Source organism: Siphateles boraxobius, unplaced genomic scaffold (genome assembly GCF_051911475.1).
Source record: "Siphateles boraxobius isolate OS27281-9 unplaced genomic scaffold, OSU_SipBor_1 50, whole genome shotgun sequence".
NCBI classification, from domain to species: domain Eukaryota; kingdom Metazoa; phylum Chordata; class Actinopteri; order Cypriniformes; family Leuciscidae; genus Siphateles; species Siphateles boraxobius.
In genome coordinates this window covers 180,916-200,723 of record NW_027509142.1, presented here as the reverse complement: position 1 = coordinate 200,723, position 19,808 = coordinate 180,916, and the positions used below count along the sequence as shown (strand labels likewise).

Sequence of the window (19,808 nt, the reverse complement as noted above, 5' to 3'; positions counted from 1 at the left end):
TTAGCCCATATTGATTAACCAATCAGAGAAAGGCTATTTAACATACAGAGGTTTTAGAGATACAGTAACTGCAAAAGCTTGGTTAATTTAAAAGCTCACAAACTAAATTGCATTTATTTATAATGCAATAAATCATGCATAACATTATAAAGTGTACTACTGGAGAGAGAAAAAAATACCAAAAACAAGTGCTGATAATGACCCATTTAACAGAGACCGGCTCTCACTTACACACACACACACACACACACACACACACACACACACACACACACACACACACACACACACACACACACACACACACACACACACACACACACACAACACTGCCACGTGCTTCGACCGCTTTAATAAACTCACATTGAAGAACTCGCTTTTGTTTGAAAAGCTCTCCATCTTTCAGCAGTGCTGTGTGTTGTGTGTGTAAATCCTGTGAGGATTTCAGCTAAACACTGAATATCAGAACAGCTGTTGCTTTCTCTAATCTCTATCTCACACACACACACACACACACACACACACACATGCTCAAAGGATGATTACTGACAGCTCACACTGACAGCAGCTAAACATAGTATCAGTCATATTGGATATTACTAACAGGAATCCTTTAGCATCGATCACATATGTCAAAAACATCAAATTATTATGTTTTTTCTTATTCCTTCCACTCTAACGTGGTTTTGATGTGTTTTCTGGTTTGTGACAAACAACTGGAAACTACATCAGACCGCATCAAACTCTTCTAAGCTATTCTAAAATACCACATCCAAATTCCTCAAACAATAATAAATAAATGTATTTCAAATGCTCATATTGGTCTGATGTGGTTTATATGAGTTACAAATGCTGTCTTTTGGTATAACAAACAGAACTTGACATTACAAATTACAAATTTACACTATTATAAATGCACTAAATCAAGACATTGTCGAAAAATTAAAAAGAAACAGCTGCACAAATACAACAACAAAAAAATATTACAAAGAATTTCACATTTCATTCAACAAAAAAAATTGAATTAACTGAGAAGATATCCAAGAACCTGAACTTCAACAGAACTCAGAATAACACAAGATACACCAAAACTAAGTCCAACTAACGCAAACTAACACCGAAACGGACGAGAGCGCAGCGGCGAGTGTGTGTGTGTGAACGCCACTGACCTTGCACAGTTTCTGGTAACGCGGTGAGGATATCGCCATTCTCTGGAGCCGGTGTAAGAAGACCACCACTTTCTGCAGAGACGTCCGAACTACAGCCATCATCTTAACTCTCCCTGCACACGACTGCCAGCGTCTGAGAGCACGCATCCTCACCGCCACACACACACACACATGCTCACGCACGCTCACAGATCCCCCACCGCTAGCCGAGCCCTGACAAACATGTCCCGCACGCGCGTCAGGAGTCAGTCAGTGCTCTCCTCTCAGCGAAAACACAGAATTAAACACACAACAAGAGAATGAACGAGAGAGAGAGAGAGAGAGAGAGAGAGAGAGAGAGAGAGAGAGAGAGAGAGAGAGAGGGGGAAGGATTGATACAACGAAACTCTGGAGAGCGTTCAAGAGAGTCTCTTTCAGCCCCAAAAGAGCGAGTGATATGGTGTATAGATTAATAAAGGGAATGAGCGAGGGTGACACACTTTACTGAAAGAGAGCACATCTCCTGAGAGACGGAGAAATGGAGCAGTGAGACACGTCGGAGAAATGAGGGAGACATTGCGAGAACAGCAATGAATCAGACTGGAGATCACTTACTCTTTCGCTCTGTGAAGATGCTATTATTATCTCGTTGTATCCTTCTGATGACCCATGACGACAAACGCTCACGAAGCCAACATCAAATCAATACCGACCTCATTTACTTTCTTAAAGGAATACTTCACGCGAAATCAACATTTGTTCTGTTCCAAACCTGTGCGACTGACTTTCTTTCTAGGAACACACAATTAGAAATCTAGCTCTTTTCCACACAATTACAAGTTTAAATGTCAAGGTAAAGCTTCTAAAGGGAACAACATGTTATAATAGTATTATTAGCCATGCAATAACGTTAGTGATTTGGATTGTATATTTGTATATTAACATTATACCTCTTAAAGAAAGATATGGTTATGAATTGTCAAACTGGTCAATTTTAGAAGGCACAAATTTACAAAGCACAATTATATTATCTCATAATACTTAAAACACTATCAACATATATTTACAGTGAATTTCTGAAAACCACTTTTTTTTACCACCATACATTTAACAGAATATTTTCACAGTGCAGTTTCTATTCACTGAAAATCTTGAAAGAAGTGATGTTCGATTTGTACAATTCATTTAAGAAATAATTTGACTCATCTTACAAAACTGATCTGAACTGATTCATTAATCCAGTTGTACAGATTAAAAGCTGGAGGGAGGAACATATTTTCAGGAAACAGCAACTTCAATTTTGGTCTGTTCCTCACACTATGTTATATGGACAACTATTATAATACTTTTATGGTGCGTTTATGTACTTCTTTTAAGCTTGAATGTGTCTCCATTCTTTGTAACTGTATGGAAAAGAGCAACCAGCAGAGTCTTCAAAATATCTTTTTCTTGTATTACACAGCATAAAGAAAGTCATACAGATTTGACACAAAATGAGGTTGAGTATATGACGAAAATTTTAATGTATGGGTGAACTAGCCCTTTAAATAAGTGAACTGAGACCATTCTAATTTCACAAATCTCCATGTTCATCCACCTGATATATAACAACCATTGTTCACCATCTAATCAAATCCTGATGGATCAAACCACCCAGTTTCACTGTCACAGAAATTCATCACAACATGTATAGAATTTCACATTCAAGAGGTTAGAAACTAGACAATCTCTGCGTGAACGAACTCGTCTTGTGTTTGCGTCTCAAATCTCTGCCTGTCTCTCTCTGTCTCCTGATGTGAGTTTGATAAGTCTGTCTGTCTCGTCACACTAAACACTGAGCGAGTCAGTGAGATCTGAGGGTGTTTCGGTGGTACAGTGACAAAGATGGATGAGGGGAAACAAATCGCCCCAAACTACAATAAATGACGAAACACCAAACAAGAGCTTATGGTGTGAACGAAATAACGTGAACATTTTTAGGGCACTATACGAGTAATTGGCATTTTTCCGATGATGTTGACACTAAAAACACTATCCCCGGGCAGAACTTAATCTTGGTGAAATCACCCCTTAGTCAAAGGTTTAACAAAGGTTTAATCTCATCTTTAATCAAAAACAAAGGAAACTAAACGAAAAAGACGCTTTTACATTTACATGGAAAGTTATAAAGTGTCTCTGTGAGTCTTCTCGTGAACAGTCGCTTATGGCTTACGTCAACGTAAATAATTGAGAAAGTACATAGATGTGTATCATTATATTGGATCTGTGCGTTCAGTCTTAAAGTGACAGCAGCCTAATATACCCGTCATTAATGTTAATCAAACAAAATACAAAGAGAAAATCACTTTTGCAGCTTAAACAAAGATTGATGAAATCTCATTTATACCGTGAAGACTATGCAGACAATTGATTTTCTGTACCTGAATACTGTTAGACTTACCTGAAAAACATAAAACACTGTTTATTTCATTTGTATCTTTATTTATCTATGCTTATAATTTTATTATTTTCTATGGAGATTCACTCCAACAAAAAAATTACCCCAATTCTAGAGCGATTCATTCTTTCCAAATAGAGCTTTTCAAGTTATTTGGTGAAATTGTTTTCATATCAAAATATATTGCTGGAAAACAAAAGATTGCATTGTTCAGGTTGTTTTCGATATCGGGCATCCCTATTGCCGGTTGAGAAGTGATTGTGACATGAATAACTCTCTTTCTAATGTCGATGACGTTAAACAAACACAGACATCAGTCGAGATTAAACAATTTCATAACATCAACTGCATCAATTAAAACAAGTTTGCTTCAAAGGAAATACATATTCTGTCCTTGAAAAACACGAACGTTGACAAAAAGGTACATGAATGGTGATTACAATGAAACTGAAAATGTCTAAGAGAAAGACAGATGTGAAAGAAAGAAGCTGAAGAAAAATCAAATTGACAGCAAAAATGAGCATGTCAAAAAAAGTGATTTAAAAGTATACATTTGGCGGATGCTTTTTATCTAAAGCCACTTGCATTCAAGCTCAATAGTTTATCAAAATATATTATGTCTCCTGGGAATCAGACCCACAACTTCAGCTTTATTAATGACATGCACTAACAGTGACACGATGACAGAACCCATGGTTAATAAAAAATGTCAAGCAACTGATTTCCACAGTGTATACTGTCCAGACAAAAACAGCAGGACAATTAATTTAAGATTTAAGATGTGACAATAGCAAAAAAAAAAAACTTAATTGCAAAAACTTTAATCTCTTTATTTGTAAAATAATAATTATTATATTTTTAAATGCAACAGTTCATTAAACCTTCAGAAAAAACATCTTAAATTAAAAAAAGTTTGCTGTAATTGAGTATTATATTTGATACATAAGGCTTTTATGGCTCATGAAGTATGATAGAGTGAGAATATGGAGCTTATACTTGAGAAGGAAAAACACCTCAGGTCACAAAATGAGCAAAAATGTGCAATTTAGTTTTTTTATTATTAATAAAGTAATGTATTAAATGATTTATTTTCACTTTTTATTTATAATATATATATAATTTTTTTTAATTTTATTTTTATTTTATTTTTTTTATCGGACAGGTACGGTACTTGGTAAAGGTTTTGGCACCTGCTATAAAATGTGTGGGGGAAAATCATGGACAAAAAAATAGTTACACTTGTAATCCAAAAATGTATCCACTTGTAAGTCAGTTGCCACTTGTTGGTACTGCACACAGACAAAATCACGCTGAAAGCTCATTTTTATATATATATATATATATATATATATATATATATATATATCAACCTCAGATTAGGAAAATAGCTTGTTTATATTTGTGGGCTTTGATTTTCTTACAGTTTTCAGCAGAACATGTTTTGGAAAATACATATTTCATTTGGAATTTAAAATAGTATTTTATGCATTTTTCATAACAATAAACTTAAGGAATAATCGTGTATAATAAGTGTTGTCTTTAAAAAAAAGACCAAACTTGAGTCTGTGCTCAAAAGCATTCAAGATTTATGAGTTTCAGTTGGACATTTTATTTTCAGGTCTATGCTCAAAAAGTGATTAACAGGTAATAAATGGATCATAACTATTCCATAAATATAATTTAGCACCATAAAAATCCCAGAAAAATACAAAATATTAAATAAATAAAAAACATTATCTAACTAAAATATAGTACATTAATTTCATTGAAATAAACAAGTTCGCCATTTTTGAGCTGTTAAACGTTTAGTTTCAAGTTGCTTCAGTGCAGTAAGCAATAATCTTGAAATAGCGCTAACAATATAAAGTTATTCTTACATTTACTTCTTAAAAACCAGAAAAAACTTTCACAACAATCACATGAACCACAAGCTAAAGGAGGATGTTTTTACAATTATACTAGTAGGCATTTAACTTATTAAAACAGTCTAAACTATCAATCAGACGACAGAAGGTCTGTGGTAGATTGTCTACAACAAGTTGATAATTTAGAGACCTTATAAATTTGTGTATCAACTAGTATACAGTAGGCTTTCTAGGCCTAGGTAAAATCTTCTGATGAAATGAATTCATGTTTCAGATTGAACTGAGCACTCGGCACTCAGGATGTTGAAGTGACAATTGTCTGAACACTTCAGTGACGGCCTTCAGGAAGATTCAGCTGCTCACTTTAGTTTGAACTGACCCTACAAAGTGTGCCAAGTCCTCGCAGTGGCCTTCAAGGGTGCAAAACATCTCATTTGTTGCCGAGCAACATGACAACAAAAGACGACTCAATGCTTTGCTGCGACTTCCACATTTCAGAGTCGGGATGATCCGCTTAATAAAACGACACACAAGTGGATGCTGTGCTTTAGTGTATGTAGTGCATGTGTAGTGTGTGTAGGATTCTGAATGTTAGTAGGCAGTGAGATATCCTCCACACACTCGTGATTCGAGTCGACGGCAGATAAAGAGATCAAACCGTGATGCATGAATCTCACAGGACTATCACAGACTCGGCAAAGAACCGTCGGAGGAGGGAGAAGAAAAGGAAGGACTCTTTCTCAGCTGAAGTGATCTATACCTTGATTACGCGTACGCTGCGCTGTGGCTGACGTGGAAACTAATGAGGACTGACAGGGAGATAATTGAATATCGTTCACACACACTTTAGTGCCTGTATGTCCCAGATTTCTCTACATCACAGACGGTACGCCCATGGACCGCCCAGATTCGACACACGACCGCATCACGCACTTCACAGAAATATACAAACACAACTGGCATGTGCTATCTGAAAATCACAAGCTCGAATCTGATTGGCTGGCTTTGAGTGAGTGAATTGAGCCATCGTTTACCAGCCCTAAAATTGTGGTTGGTCATTTTACATGTTTCTTCCTGTTAAAGTGGGCGGTTCTTGTTTTTCTTCCAACATATTGGACTATATAAAGGAATGATTTATTTTTTCTCTTATTCTCCTCCTTTCATATAGTTAAATTATTGATAATATGTCCCTGTCTGTTTGTTTGAGTGGATGTTATTTTATTTCTAAAGACAATAAACAGTTAATCACAAAAAAGTGGGCGGTTCTTGGCCAGAACGAGCTTCAAAGTTGTCTCTAGTCCCACATGGATGTAAAGGAATATCAGCGTGTACATGTGAAACACAGTTCTTACCTCGAGCTGAGCCTTCAGCTCCTTGATGTGGGCGGAGTCCTGTGAAAGCCCCTCCCTCTGGGCGGAGCCTGACAACACGTTGACAGTAGTCTCCGCCTCATGGAGCCACTTCAGGAAGGACTCGAGCTCACGGAGGGACGCCTGCAGGCTCTTGAGCTCGGTGTCCAAAGCGGCCTGGCGGTCGGATGCCCTGAGAACAGCAGCGCAGGAAAATCAGTGCTGTACATTTAACTAGATATAGATATACTTATTAACATATTCATATTTAATTAACATTTGTGCAGTTATTAATCTAGTGGTGGTAATAGTCATGAAAGCATAGCTACATTGGTATTTGTGGTGGTATTTATTACAATAATATTATCACAATAGTATTTATTGACATCATATTTATAAATGCATGATTACTATACAATTTATTACTACATTAGTGTTAGTACTTTGAGAGAGAGACTATAATTATGGTAAAATTAATTACATAAAGGTTATCATGGTAGTATTTATTATAAGAACATTATTACAATAGTATTTATTATTGATATTTTATTAGCTATTTATTACTAAATTACTATTATGGTAGTATTTTGTGAGAGCATAATTATGGTAATATATACTGTGCCTTAGGCTGGCCACAATAAAAGGCCACTCTAAAATGTGCAGTTTTACTGTATTGTGGCCAGCCTAAGGCACACCTGTGCAAAAATCATGCTGTCTAATCAGCATCTTGATATGTGCTCACTAACACAGATTTAGACAGATTTGTGAACAGTATTTGAGAGAAATAGGCCTTTTGTGTACATAGAAAAAGTTTTAGGTCTGAGTTCAGCTCATGAAAAATGGGGGCAAAAACAAAAGTGTTGCGTTTATAATTGTGTTCAGTGTATATTTAGTGTGAGAGCTCAAGTTAAAGTAGTAGTAGTAGTAATTATTAACACAATATTATGAAATATATTATTATTATTAATATTATTACAACCATAAAAATACTCTGGTACTATTCTTATTAAGCTATCACAAATACGGCTGTAATAAATACTTATGGAAGCACATATTACCGCAGTACTTGTGATAGCATAATTATTATGGTAGTATAGTACCTCATTATTTGTTATAATGCATAATAACAAAGGTATACATTACCATAATATTATCATGGTAGTAATAACTACCATAACATTAAATGCAGCAGTATTAATAACAGTTGTTGACATGTAATCATCATCTCTAAGTCCAGAAGAGTCTGTGCTGTGCTAAGTGCGATATCTGGAGACACTGTACATGTGCGTCAGATGACGTGTATGCTTATGATGACACGTCATTTCAGAGAGTGTGTGCGTATGATTCACTTCCTCTAATCTAATCTTCTCCCTCCGGGTCCCGGAGATTAAGGAAAAGAACGTGTACATGAATTTGCGTGTAAATGCAGCGTGTGTGTGCATACCCATTATTGACGCCGTTCCATGCGTTGTTGAGTTTGTCCATGAGCTCTTTGACCTTGCGCGTGTCATCAGCTGCATATTCCTGAAGAAGCTGATTGGACAGCTCATTAAAGGAAGTCACACACTCCTGTCCTCGACCGAGCTCCTGCAGGAACACCTGACAACAGAAAGAAAATCACTACAGTCCAAACATCACAACTAAAGCACAACTATGACAATGCAAGTGGAGTCACTGTAGACGTCAAGATGCTGTTTGGTTCACGTGTGTCTGTTGTTGCAGACTGAAGGACACCTAACCTCAAATGACTTTAGAAAATCTTAGTCAACAAAGTTAAGATGTTTATTAATAACCTAAGGCAAACACTATCTACTCATGTACAAAACATTTGAATAATATATGAATACCAAACAATAAGCCAATGAAATTATGGCTCTAGCAGCCCCTACAGGTCAGTTGCAGTGGTGTGTGTTTCTTTCAGCAGACTCTTCAGTTCACACATTTACACCTGTGCATGTGCAGTACAGTAGTCACATTCATTCATAATTTAATACAACAGAATGCAATGATCATTTTGAGGACTGATTGATTTCTTAAATTAAATTATGAGAAACTGGCAAGAAGCCTTTTTTGTCTTCTGAAAATATTGTTTTATAATTGCATATAATTTTGTTATACGTGGGATTATGCGCTGTGGCAGAATTACAGCGCCACATACTGGTCTGGCATGTATACCACGTCGTTTTCAGTCGGTTTCAGTAGTTTCGTGTGTACGCATATATTTCTTGAGATGACGCAGTGTTTACGAAAAAAAATTTAGAATGAGGGGAAAAAAAAGATCGGATAAAGAAAGCTCTGGCTTTGTGCGGATGTGGCCTAACTCTCACTCCATTTCCCCATAGGAAAGACAAATAAGGCCCATAAAAAGGGATTATTTCCATTAATTCATAGGCAAACCTTCTACGTATGGACATCTCCAGGACACTGTATGTAGGATTATTAGGGTCTTGTATAGTATATTTTGTTTTGTATAATGTTTTATGCATGCTTTATGATAGAACCACTACTTAATGTAACCTCACCGGTTTTACTTTCACTTTTACCTATTTTTGCATGATTGTGTGTATGTGTTTGTTCAGGTTAGTTTGGTGTTCGTGATATAGTTAAGATTCTGGTCCCTGCTAGTAAATTAATGTCCCTATAAAGATGCAATCATGCTAAGAAAGTTATTTTTCTGTGGCCACGAAAAATATCCTCTCTGAGAGTTGATAGACGTTCGATACTGAGTGTTCGCTGGACGAACAGATTAATATCATTTAAATAACAAGATAATTAATTATTCATATTTCCCCTTTGAGCTAATTTGCTACACCACACAGCCAACCTGTTGAAGCACCTGACACTCAACCTGCGCACGTGAAACTCAATGCTTATAAGCTTATGAAGAGCACGCATGCTTTGAACAATTTGGGTCGTCGCCAGAACCCACATATCCAACTAATTCATAATGAAATTTGCTATTTGTATCATTGATTTTCAGTTTTTTGCAGCCCAAGTGATCTACAACCCAAATACAGCTAAACAATTTTTCCAAAAACTTAAAAGTTGTTGACAATACAATGAGTTTAAATGTAGGGGAAATATAGCAAAGGATTTAAAATATGAGATGGCCAATGCAGATATTTGATATTGACATTTTACTTTTTATTTACAGCCAATTAAACGTTCAGTTCCTTGCTTTCATGTGTTGCTACAATCTGACAGTCACAACAAAACTTTGCTGCTGAGCTTGAACAGCCGTCCAGAGACGCCCTTTTAATTTAAAGGTGCAATGTGTGATTTTTAGCGGCATCTAGTGGTGAGGTTACGAATTGCAACCAACAAAAGTTACGGTGGCCGACAGGAAAATATGTCATCGTCTGAGACAGCAGAGAGTAGCAGTTCAGCAATGAGGTTTCTTTACAAGGATAAATTAAGAAATTATGTTTACTTAATTATTCAGTAAAACTATGTTATTGCGAATATTATTGTTACTTGTTCATCATTTTGTCAGTGTTTTATTCGCTGAACTAAGCTATTCCTTGCATGAAGAGCAACATAGTAACGAAACGCATTTGTCCGTTTAGGGCCACCGTAGAAACATGTCGGCGCATTTCAATGTAAGGGGACCCGCGGTGTGTGTAGATAGAAACTGCTCATTCTAAGGTAATACAAATATAACGGTTCATTAAGTAAGGTCTTTATACACCACTGAAAACTTAGTTATTGATCTCATATTGCATTCCTGTCAATAGATCCTCAGAAATATTACACATTGCAGCTTTAAAAACAAGTCAAGAAAATTATTGATTACTGACCAGAATGAAAAAATTTCAATATAAATACATAAAAAAATTAAATGTAAACCTGTTATGATTGACGTGTTTGGCATTTAAAAGCAATAATGTGTATTTGAAAGTTGGATTTCGTAAAAATATGTAGCGAGCTGTTGATAACCACATCAAATGAAAATATTTTAGAAGCTTCTTGAGCCAGAAAAAGATGTAATTCTGTCTGTAATTATAATCCAGAAATATGGCTTTTGTCCATTGATCTTATTAGGAGCAGCTCCATTGGCTCAACAAGCCCACAAACAAAAGAACACGTTGAGCCTCGTTTAAAACAGTTTTTTTTTTACAGTGTTTGGAAACTATATTTGAATTAATCAACTTTAGCTACTTGTGTTCATTTGGAAGACAAACTGTGCATGCTGAGAATATAAATTAATAAATAATTTAAGGCGATAAGCCCTAAAAAAAAAAAGAGAAGCCATACAAGCTTGAGAATTGACAAAGAAATATTACAAGAACCTGAGAAAGAGTGAACGAGTATTTCCCAGAGAGATATCAGACTTTCTTGAAGGAAGATATAAGAGCGATCAGATTAAAGTGTTCCTATGATTCCTGCTGAAAAATGTCAATTACTTTAGCTGTAATCCATATTTATCCAATTTGATCTGCAGTTCTTTAATTAGGTTTGATGATTAATCAAAATTTAAACACATTTGAAGTGTTTATTTAATAAAATATGAGACAGTTCTATTAGAAAAGCATAGTGGGCTTAATTGGAAAATGTACCTTACAAAGCCACTCCAGACTTTTAATTAAATAAAGCAATTTCATTTTGTCAGTTCCTGAAAAAACATAACATGAGTTTTTACTCTTCAATGAAATACCCACTTTAGAGGAAGACTTGAATATCCATTAAGAAAACATGTACAACTAAGATTTGGGTGAGCTTAAGGTCACTTCCCATATTTATTAAACGACAAAAGGTCTGATGGATTTCTTCTGTTTGCTCGACTACAAATCACACTGATCATCATATATTTCCAACACTATGTGTCTTAGTTGTAAAGTGCATGTCTCTGCAACACATAACTAGGTTAGGACATCTCACTGGCTTTTTTAAATGATTTAGGAGACCGAGACAAAGACCAAGTCTTGTATTACGAACTGTTAGAACAAGAGCAAAATAAGAGCAAATTTGTACACACTTGGGGGGCTATTCACACAGAGTGTGTTTATCCATTCCACTGCACTTTGTTTCCATTGATTTTCAAAGCAAACATGCTAGACGGACGTGTTTAGCTGTCTCACGTCTCGCATCTTGTACAGTGTCTCGGGGTTTTAAAGCACATCGCTAGGTTAAAAGTTCAACTTTTTAAAAACCTTTCATTGATTTTCCTGTTCGACTGACCTGCATCTTGCGTGTTTAACCAAATGCACGAACCTCTCACTGAGTGAAAGGTAACAATCAGAAGTAATATAGGTCAAAGGTCAAGTTCTCACCTTGTTGTCACTGATCTGTTTGGTGAGCGGCTCTTGGCTCTGTTGCAGCAGGTTATGGAAATGCATCTCGTTTTGACGAATCAGAGCCATCACATTCCGCTTCTGCTCCTCCCATTGGTCGCTGTGGCCGATCATGTGGTCCAGCTGCAGAAGCCGCGCCTCCACGCCGTACTGTGTGTTGTCCCATTGGCTGCGGACCTTCTCCACTGACACACAGCAGGAAAACGTTAATTGCTGCAGTCCATTTAAAAATGTTTATTTAATTTGAAGGATTTTTTAAATCGGTTTGAATGAATGATTCAATGACTCAAAGGCTGCACTTGTTTCATTACTAGAAGAATCAGTGTTTTTGAACAAATCTCTTGAATGAATGATTCAATGACTCACTCATAAAGACTTCACTTGTTTCATTATTGGATGAATCAGCATTTTTGAACGACGTTTTAACAGTCATGTGTCGACACCTACTGGTGTAATGATTGTAATTGATAAAATCGTTATTTGAAGTGCTATGTTACTTTCAAAGGGTGATTTGCTCTATTTTGCACTACCGTAGACATCAGTGTTTATATCCGAACTACACACTTTTATCCCAGTACTTCTTTGATAATATGAATATTTGTAACAGAAATAACCATAATGTGTGGTTGAAAGGACTGTTTGTGAATCTGTTTCACACCTATATATACAACTGCTCTCTCAGTGGCAGCGCCAACACAGATCTGTTCACTATGATTTAATCAAAGGATTAATAGACACAGGCGAATCGTTGTCAATTATGAGTGCAATCACGTGGGTGTTTGAATCGAGATCACGGTCTCTTAAATCACGATTAATCGTGCAGCTCTAAGGCAAAGACTAAACATGAAATGAAGATTAAGATGATGTATAATATGCTCACGCTTCTCTGAGATGGAGGTTCGCACATCTAGGTTGGAGGTTTTGTTCTTGATGTTTTGTGCCAGAGTGATGATGTCTTCCAGCTGTGGATGTCTCTGCTCTAGATCTCCCTTAGTCACCTACAATCACAAAACTGGGGTTTTAAAATGGACAGGGGTGTAGCGGCCCAGACGTTGTCTGTAATTGGTCAGGTAGGGGGAAATGAAACTTCAATATCCCTCTCAGGTGTAATTCTGATGTCCTGACCTGCAGGCGTCCGATGGTGGTGCGGATCTCATCTTTGTCCCCCACTGTGACGATGCTGGATTTGAGCATCTGGTTGATGAGGAGGAGCCAGTCCGCTAGCTCTGTGGCAGTCTGGTTGAGATCGGTCGGGCCAACCAGCTCTGGGCTGCGATGGCGCTCCTCGCTCATCAGACTGACCATGTGAACTGCAGACGGCACACTCGCTGAGAGACACAGACACAATCCAAACACTCAATTAGATCTGGAAGAGCAGTGTGAGTGTCCATTTCACCTGTCTGCACAGCACTCACATGTGAAGTGTTGCTGAGACACTTGTTTTGTCCATGGAGACAGAGGCTGCAGTGGCGTCTCCTTCAATCTGACGTCCAGAGCTTTCCAATCTGCAGCCAGCTGTTCGATTTTATTCTGCACAAAAACACACATATCATGCTCATTCTCATACACCTCTCTATTCATGTGTATTTAAGACCGTTACCATTTTGTCTATTCAAACGGGGGGAAATCCAAGATAACATCAGTAAATTATGGAGTGCCACAAGGATCTGTGTTAGGCCCTCAACTATTTTCAAAATAATTGCTGCCACTTGGTTGATATTATTAGAGAACATGGAATTATTTTCCACTGCCTATGATACTCAGTTATACACTTCATCACAACCAGATGAAATCTCTAAATTGCCCAAGTTAAAGAGTGTTTTAAAGATATAAAATACTGGACAACCTTTAATTTTCTTCTCTTAAATTCAGATAAGGCTGAGGTATTACTTTTTGGACCCGTTGTATTTGGTGTTGTTTGGTAAATGTAGGATTACAAATTTTATTTAAATGTTTAATTGAGCTTCCAATACAATAATATAGAAACTGAGAAAGTTTATTAGTGTGAATTTTGTATCTAAGGTAAATGATGTCACAAACCTGCCTGTTCCGTCTGTCCAGCTCTCTATTGTAAGCAGAGCACTGAGACTTTCACCTTTTGTCTTTATGCACTGCCTGGCCATTAAGATAATGTGAAGGTATCGGTGCAGAGTCTGGCTGATTGGATTAGGATATTTACATTACACTGTTATGCTGATTGTATTAGGATTGGTAACACTCTCAGTCTAGGGCACATTCCTTTACCGGTATGCCTCATTTACATGCTATTGTTTCAGAGTGCCTCCACCTTTAGGTAACTCCTCCCCCTGAAAAGCTATATGAACTAAATGTATACTGCCTTAGTTAGACGATGTTGGAATGACTGCAGCTACCGACAAGCAATAAAAGAACTTCTGCTTGGAAAACTTCCTCCGTCTCCTGGTCTGAGCTTCTAACTTTTCTACAAGGAAAAAGTTCACTTGAGATGACTACAGCGACGCAATAAAGAACTTATACCTCAACAATCTCCTGGTCTGCAACTGTATCTTTTCTACACTTGAGAAGAAAAAGTTCACAACAGATGGTGCCGTGACCCGGATGGAGCTGAAACAGCTGAATCCAGAACTGAATCTCAACAAAAGATTTCAACAAAGACTGAATTCCAGACTGAATCTTGAAACTTCAAGCTCAAAAAAGAATCTCAACAAAAAATGAACTTCTGACTGAATTCCAGACTGAATTTTGAAACTTCAAGCCCAACAAAGATTTACAACAAAGAATTATCTTTCTGACTGAGTTCCAGACGGAATCTTTCCGTACAACTAAAGATTTGGTGAGTTTCACTCTATTCAAAGAACAACTGAATACCAGTACAAATTTGTCATTCCTCTGCGCCGCCAGAGAAGAAGTTAACAGACAGCTGTAGGGTTTGTTAACTAAAGTTATCCTCTAAAGTTGCTTTTAGAGATGAAATGTATCCTCTGTTTTTCAGGCAGGGAAGATTAACGTACATCTTAATATTGCTTATCCTCTAAAGTTTCTGTTAGAGATGAAAGTGATCCTCCGTTGTCAGGCAGGGAAGAATTTAGCATTACGTGTTATTATTTGGTGATCCTCTGTTTCAGGCAGGCAAGTTTAGCATTACGTTCTAGTTATTTTGTTTTTGTTTTTTGGTGATCCTCTGTCCACAGAGTAGAATTAGCATTATGTGCTAGTTATTTGTTTTTTTTGTTGTTCATCCTCTGTTCACAGAGAAGGTTAGCATTACTTGCTAATATTTGCTATCCTCTGTTTTCAGCAGAGAAGAATTGTTTTTATCCTCTGTAAAGTTAGGGAAGACTTATCCTCTGCTTTACCAGAGAAGGTGATACATCCTCTGTGTAGTCATAGAAGATTAATCCTCTGTTCAACAAGGGACGTTTAACAACAGTTACAACATTAAATAGTTTAAACTGTTAACAGTAGTTTGTCCTCTACTTTGCTTAAGAAGGTTCATCCTCTGTTTAATCAGGAAAATTTAACAACTGTTAAAAGTGTGTTAGCAAAGTGGTTTACCCTCTGCTTTGCCAGGGAAGTGTTTTATCCTCTATAAAGTTAGGGAAGATTAGCATCAAGTGCTAATATATTGTACCCTCTGTTTTCAGGCAGGGAAGATTAACGTACATGTTAATATTGTTTTATCCTCTGCTTTGCTAGGGAAGTGGAAAAAGTTTTTTTCAGGCAGGGAAGATTTTAGTATAAATTGCTAATATTTTGTGTGTTACCCTTTGCTCTGGGCAAGGAAGGTTAACTGTGTTATCGAGTGTAGCCTCTTTTGATCAGAGAATATTTAGTGTTTTTGTTTGTTTTATCCTCTAAAAGTTAAGAAGGTGAAAGATCCTTTGCATTTTTCTTTTATGGAAGATTAGCGTAACATGCTAATAGTTTGTGATGTGTTGGTATCAAGAAAGTTTAACAATAGTTGATTTGTGTTAACAAGCGTACCCTCTGTGATCAGAGAAGTTTAGTGTTTGTTTGTGTGGTAACAAAGAAATCCACAAAATGATTAAGAAAAGTGCTAGACTAATCTCCACAACTAAAAACGGTGGTCTTGCTACTCCTTTGTGGTCAGATAGCGAATTTAAAACACTGTTAGGAGAACAGATGGACTCCATAGTGACTGAGTCAGTCAGATTGGATTTGAGAAAGAAATTTGGTATTCAGCCAGAAAAAGTATGGTCTATTGAAGAATGCAAGAAGGTGTTGGGTGCATGTATCAGGAAGAGAAACATAAAAGGCATTATTTTCTGTCACATGGAATTTAGCGTATCCATTGCACAAGAACAATCTAGGTGTATAGCTAAATTAAAAGAACAGAACAAACAAATGCACACTAAGGTGGGCCATAACAAGGCCTCAACCAAATGTGACTCAGAAGACCAACAGTCAGATGAAACTTATCCTGACTTACAAGCATTCTTTGAAACAGATGTAGACATCCCATCAGTAACTGATAAGCCTGTAGATTCAGTAAAGGTATGTGTTGCAAGAAGATCTCAGGGAATTGAGGGAACTGAAAGTGTTCCTCCCAACTCTTCTGTTGTCCAAAACCAAACTGTTGCCAAAGCACTTGGACCTAGAGACATAGAAAGACTATCCCAAAGCTTACCTTCAGTACGCACAGATTTTTCTGAATTTAGAAGGGCATTGATCAGTAAAATGCGTCTTTACGACATGTCGTTGGCAGAAGTCACACAGCTGATGTCACAAATTCTAACTGAATCTGAATTCAACAGTTTTGAGTCTGCTGTTACTTCTGAACTACAACATGCCAGAAAAGATGAATTGAGAGAGGGATTTCTGAAAGCGCTGAAAGACATTGTTGGACCAAACATGGACTGGTCAAAGATCACTAGTTGTGTACAGAAAAAAGATGAAAATGTTAGTGAGTACACTCAAAGATTTTGTCACTCAGCAGCAGCATACAGTGGTATAGCTGACACTTCAGAGAAGGTGCTAGAAGATAATGGTCCCCTAGTTCGCACATGGTTTGATGGTCTGTTGTCAGAACATAGAAAAGCATTGCCTTTCTTAGACTTAACATGGTCCACTAGAACCATACAAAACAACTTGGAGAGGTTAGCTACTTGGGAAAGAGATTCTGATGTCAAGGCAAGAGTAAAAATTGCAGCAGCATCATTTAAGGTCAACACAGAGAAGCAACAGAAACGCAAATATCCTAAGAGAGAGGGCAGTAGTTGTTATTATTGTGGTAAACATGGACATTGGGGAAAAGAGTGTAGGAAAAACAAAAAGAACTTTAAACAAGTTAACAATGTTACTCAGCTCCTACTCAGTCTGCTTGCTACTCTGAAGCAGCCCCTCCCCTCATCATTAAACTGGGGCAGCTGGTTGACGTGTAACCATTTGGGCTGTGAGTGCTTAATTTCCCCACTAACTTGCAACAGAGATAAAAGACTTCTGTTTTTGTTTAATAGAAAAAAAGGAAAGTGACTATCTCACCCTTCCTTTGGGGAACACTGGTTAAGTAGACTCACAGCCTTAAATGTTATTTTACAGCACAGGCCTTTCATCATTAATAGTGTTAGGTCAGACTGTAAACGTAAAAAAAGCCCTCATGCAGTGTCCACAATAATGCCAAATATTGTCTTACAGCGTGCACCTGTCACAAATCCGTCCTCATGTATGATGTCTGCTATGACTTAGGGCTGGGCGATAAATAGATTTTATCGATTAACTCGAATGTGTAGTTTACGCCGATTTTTTTGAATGAAAATCGTTTTTTTCTTTAACAACCGCCGACGTTCCCATCTGGGCTCCCGTAGTTCCGACCGGGCTCAGCGCTTGCCATGATAGAGATACAAAAACAACATGGCAAATGAGCAAGACCGCGGCAGCAGAAGCACACCCGCCGAAAACATTTACAAGCTGAATCTGCAGGGCTCCCAACTCTCAAGAGTTCACTGTGAGAGACGCAATTCTGTCACTTTTTAAACGCTCTCACGCCACACATCCATTTTCTCGCGCAGAGAAAAATCGCGAAGCAAAGAGAACACTGACACCGACAGACAAGACAGAGCAGGTTACTATCGATATGAAACAGATTCTCAGCTCTCAGATTCTGTCAGTTTTATTACAAAATTCAAACAATAAACACCGTTTTGGCGCTTGTAAATGTGACGTGAAAGAACGCTGACAGATCTCAGTTCAAGCGGCACGTGAACCAAACATCTGTTACTCTTTACTACAAACTTACCGAGATGTAATAAAATCGATCGATCAGTGTTTTTCAACTGCGGAAAGATGTCCATAAAACAGCTGGAGAACTACATGTCACGTAACGTTACATTTACCTCAGGATGGCTTTTAATGACCCATAGCACGCATGTTAGTTAGACGCATTATAAAATAAAAAACGCATTATATTTAATTTGAGTTAGTTTTAACCTTTAATAATACCAGCTGACAGGGCTCTCTGTATGTTTTCAGCATTAGGTGATTTTTTTTTTTGGGGAGAACAATTAACACATTAACGTATCTACTTTTAGATAGTAGTACGATAGTTCTTAGGTAGTAGTACGTAGCTACTACGTACCTATTTATCCAAAGGAATTTATATTGAATCAAGATCAGAATCAAATCACAAGAATTGAATTGAAATTGTGAAATTTGTGTTAAGCAATAATAAAAACAGTAGCAAACCAGTAAACTTAATAAAATTATGTTTAGTTACCAAATCATTTGACTATCACAATACACTTATTGTGATGCAAATTTTTGGTTTTTTTTACACATCCCCCCAATCCCAATCCACCCATTTTATTTTATGTTACATTTTCATTGTTTTCAAAGACAGGGCCTGTCCTCTTGTCTTTTTGGCTTGTTGTTTCTGATTGCACTTTAATGGAGATAAAATCCCAGAAGGGAATATTAAAACAAAATAAAGTTAAAACTTATTTTGAACAATTTCTTTGTCATCTGCAGATTGATTTTAAGTACGTAGAGAAAAAAATCGATTTAAATCGTAAATCGGATTTTTTGTGAAAAAATCGGGGATTTTTTTTTTAGGCCATATCGCCCAGCCCTACTATGACTGAAGTTTTGTTAGAGGATGAAGGAGAAATTACTCACGATTGTGTTACGCTTACATATACACCTATGAGTGAAGTAAAAGAAAAAGGTAACAGACAAGCAGGTTATGCAGTAATGTCCACCACGGAAGTGTTAGCTTCAGGACGTCTTCCAGATCATTTTTCAGCTCAAGCTGCAGAACTAGTAGCCCTAACAAGAGCATGCACGCTAGCTTCAGGATCAGTTGCTAATATCTACACAGATTCCAGATATGCTTTTGGGGTAATTCATGATTTTGGTGTCATTTGGCAAACCAGGCAGTTTCTAACTTCTGCGGGATCCCCCATTAAGCATGGTGAATTAGTGAAAGATCTAATGTTTTCCATGAAACTTCCAAAGAAATTAGCAGTGATCAAAGTGAAAGCACATCTCACAACTAATACTACGGAAGCAAAAGGTAATGCTCTTGCTGATATGGCAGCTAAACAGGCTTGTTTCCATGCAACTGTACAAGTGTGTTCAGGTAGTGCAGCACAGAAGAAAATGATGCCTCCTGAATCAATAATTGATCTGTACAAAGACGTTTCCTCCATTAGAACCAAAGTGACATGGGCCACATCAAGTGGTTGATTACAGCAGCTGCAGTATTGTGTCAGGGAAGGAAAACC

The 19,808-nt window shown here is 37.2% G+C and overlaps 1 protein-coding gene across 4 annotated transcripts in view; it reads right to left on the bottom strand.

Annotated features, from left to right (window-relative positions):
- utrn (utrophin) overlaps window positions 1-19,808 on the bottom strand; it is a 261,039-nt gene that overhangs the window by 141,417 nt on the left and 99,814 nt on the right. For all 4 annotated transcript variants that reach the window (XM_077204617.1, XM_077204619.1, XM_077204618.1 and 1 more), the window contains exons 48-53: window positions 13,506-13,620; window positions 13,216-13,418; window positions 12,971-13,088; window positions 12,070-12,275; window positions 8,244-8,398; window positions 6,803-6,992 (exon numbers count right to left, since the gene is read on the bottom strand). In XM_077204617.1, coding sequence (XP_077060732.1) covers window positions 6,803-6,992; window positions 8,244-8,398; window positions 12,070-12,275; window positions 12,971-13,088; window positions 13,216-13,418; window positions 13,506-13,620 — 987 coding nt within the window. The remainder of the gene's footprint in view (window positions 1-6,802; window positions 6,993-8,243; window positions 8,399-12,069; window positions 12,276-12,970; window positions 13,089-13,215; window positions 13,419-13,505; window positions 13,621-19,808) is intronic.